Genomic DNA, 3182 nt, shown 5'->3' with positions numbered 1-3182 from the left:
CACACACGCATATTAGTGGGAAGATGAGAGAGGTGGCGGACAAGGGAAGTGAGAGGGGTTAAGCCTTGCTTATAGCCTGACCCTGTTGTTTTTGTTTCCCATGGTCTCTGTAGACAGGACAGGAACATGAGCTAATTGAGAGCATGCCCCTATTGGAATGGTTTGCTAACAACTATAAAAAATTTGGAGCTACATTGGAAATTGTCACAGATAAGTCACAAGAAGGATCCCAGTTTGTGAAAGGATTTGGTGGGATTGGAGGTGAGTCGCAAATCAAACCTCACTTAAAACCAGACACTTGGGCCAGGACTTTTCCTGGCTAGCCAGGAAAGGTGAGGCATGTTTATCTACTGACTCAGGTTGGGCCATGGGTGGCTGGCAGCATGGCATGTTCCTTCATTTAGAGTGATTTTATGATTACCTCTTTGCTTTTCATAATTCCACAAAAGAATGTCATGCCCTTTGTTAGAGTGACCACTCCCCATTCTCTGAGCATAAATCATTTGCCCTTTGATTTGTTTTCCCAGGTATCTTGAGGTACCGAGTAGATTTCCAGGGAATGGAATACCAAGGAGGAGATGATGAATTTTTTGACCTTGATGACTACTAGGTAGTCGACCTGGGTCCGGCAAAATGTGCCTCACCCTCCAGCATCCAACCCAAGGAGCATACCCGTGGTGGAATCCAAACAGATCCCTGCCTTACAATTGGAACATTTCTAGAACTTAATCCACGAGCATTGGATATTGAAAAGAAAACCGAAACAAAACCAGGCCCAACCCTACACTTTGGTTTGTCATGGTGTCAGCGCAGCAGCCTACGACTAAGTTCCTAAATGCCACTTTGGACTAATTTAAAACAGAATCCCAGTTTTTACTTTTACTCGATGGTGAAATTGGTTGCTCTTGTATTTTATGAAAAAAAAAATGATTTTTTTAACCTTCATACATAGAAGCAAAAATACTTTAACTGCTGTAAACCTTCAAAAGTTAATAGAAGTGAGATCATACTGGTTTGTTTCTTATGTTGATTGGAGAAAAATTAAATTGCTGCATTTCGCAGTGACCCATTTACATGGCATTCTCAGCTTAGACTGCAAAAGAAGAAATACATGTGGTGAAATGTTGGAACCATTTCTCTCTTGGTCTCTGTTTAATGTTGAAAGGGTGAGCTAATAAGAGGCAATTTCAACCTCACTCCCTCACACTTCCCCTCCCCCTCCAGACTGTCAGTTTCAAGGATGCAAATTGCATTGCAATGGCAAACTGACTTATGAAGCATTCGGGCCAGTGCACTGTTTACTTCCATCTGTTTGGCAGACGCATTTGTGCCCAGTGTTTGGGAACCCTTTGTATCAGTTGCTTTGACAAGGGTCCCCATAATCTTAGCCTACTGGAAACCAGTTTGGGATGGATATGATGGAGCTTCTGTGCTATTGCTGGGATTGGGAGAAATAAAACACAATTTAAGTGAAAGCAAAGAAATTTAAAGATGATTTTATTTTGCTTGGGTCTATCCTTGGTAAAAGGGAGGTGGTCGTGTTTTCCTTGTGTTGGATGGCATGAGATTATGTGAATGTTTTGATTTTTAAAAATGAACTGCAAGGTTTTTCACAGGAACGACGGATAAGACATGTATGACATGCATGTAATTATAAACCCCTGACCTCCTGGTGGGGTTGGAGCATCTTTCAAATGTGGGGCTTAACAGGCGCCTCTCATAAGAAATTATGGGAGGAGGGTGGGAAGGGCAAGGGTGGGAAGGGATGGGACACAGCTTCTGGCACCATGGACTTACCATGTTGGATCCAAAAGTTGACCTGAAAGCCTGAAGCTTATGCTTTATAGCTGGGCTATAAGTTGGACTTGAACCCAGCTGACATGCAAGGTCATGGCGTGCCCGAGGTGGTGACAGTGAACAAAGTGTATAGGATGTGCCCAGTGGTAGCAATGGAAAAAAGTATACCAAATGGACTTTGAAGGACCAAAGGTTTTAAAAGTCAATTGGTATCACCCTCACACTGACTAGGGTAGTGGGGTGCATTTGGTTTTCAAATTGGGTACTTTTTAACACTTTAGTGCCTGACTGCTGTTCTTCACTGACTTGACTCAGTCACTCGTAGCTTTATTGGTCTGAACCAGCTCCTTGTTCCCAGGTTACAGACCTGCCTATCGTTCCAATAATCCTGTTTCACTTGAATGAAGGGAGTATGTCTTAAATGTAAAGATTCTGATTCTCACACTGTACTCTGAGGTCCAAATGACTGTCTGTCAATGTGTAACCTGATGTCTCAACCCCCAGTGAGAAGAGTCGATTCTTTGGTGTTCACCGGCGTGGGAGGCTTCACTGGAACAGGCTTTTGCTTTGGGCTCTGCTGTTTGTTTGCAGAACACCCACGAGCGAGTAAACATGCTCTCTTCACAGCAGTACCTTAGGGTTTTGCCATTGTAAATGGGTCTGATGTGATATGACAAGACCAGAGAAATTGGATGTAAATTTACATTTTTGAATATGCTTGTTGTTTCACATGATACATTTAGGGTATGCAGCTCCTTTTGTAGTTTTTATTTTTACTATTTAAGTTTGGAAATGATGCCAAAATTTTGTATTTCTTTAATCAATGTGTTCTCTTCAGTGATATATATTGCATTATATATTGATGTGTGTATCAATATATACTGATATGTATTACACTTACACATACAAACACATAAATAAGAGGGGGTGAAAACCGTAGCCTTTGCATTCTCTATAGCCTCTGCAGAGAGATCCTAAGCAGCGAAATCTTGGTGTTGTGATGTACAGAAATGGAGAAGAGTATTAAACCATATTTAAGAATATACTTCGTGTGCTTGAGATTTTTTAGGACTGTTCCTAGAAAGGTCTGAACTTGGAGACAGAGTGAGTGAGTTCTCCAAGGCATGTTAGGTCATTCATGGCTAATAACTCTTCACCCTTAGATGTGAGTTGTTCCCACTGCATGTGCCTGTAGGTGGATATGCAAAGGCTGCCTGAGGTTGTGATCCCAAAGTTATCCTAGAAAATGGAATTGTTAGTTGCTGGGGGCCAGACTAATTAGTATCTTCTCCCATCACACGTGCATGCCAAAAGAAAACTTGCTTTCCTTTTTTTTTTTTTTTAAGATATTTAAAGTGTGCTGTTGGGACTTTCAACCTAACATG

The 3182-nt window shown here is 41.6% G+C and overlaps 1 protein-coding gene across 2 annotated transcripts in view; it reads left to right on the top strand.

The window, feature by feature from the left end:
• The window catches only part of ETF1 (eukaryotic translation termination factor 1), a 43059-nt gene extending 40219 nt beyond the window's left edge, over positions 1-2840 (top strand). For both annotated transcript variants that reach the window (XM_006169909.2, XM_014584777.2), the window contains exons 9-10: positions 114-261; positions 528-2840. In XM_006169909.2, the coding sequence (XP_006169971.1) occupies positions 114-261; positions 528-610 (231 nt within the window). In that variant the 3' untranslated portion in view covers positions 611-2840. The remainder of the gene's footprint in view (positions 1-113; positions 262-527) is intronic.
• The last annotated feature ends 342 nt before the right edge of the window (positions 2841-3182 follow it).

Source organism: Tupaia chinensis, unplaced genomic scaffold, assembly GCF_000334495.1.
Source record: "Tupaia chinensis unplaced genomic scaffold, TupChi_1.0 Scaffold147608_1, whole genome shotgun sequence".
Taxonomy (NCBI): Eukaryota; Metazoa; Chordata; class Mammalia; order Scandentia; family Tupaiidae; genus Tupaia; species Tupaia belangeri.
The sequence above is the reverse complement of the archived record's forward strand: the minus strand, read 5'-3'. Positions and strand labels throughout refer to the sequence as shown.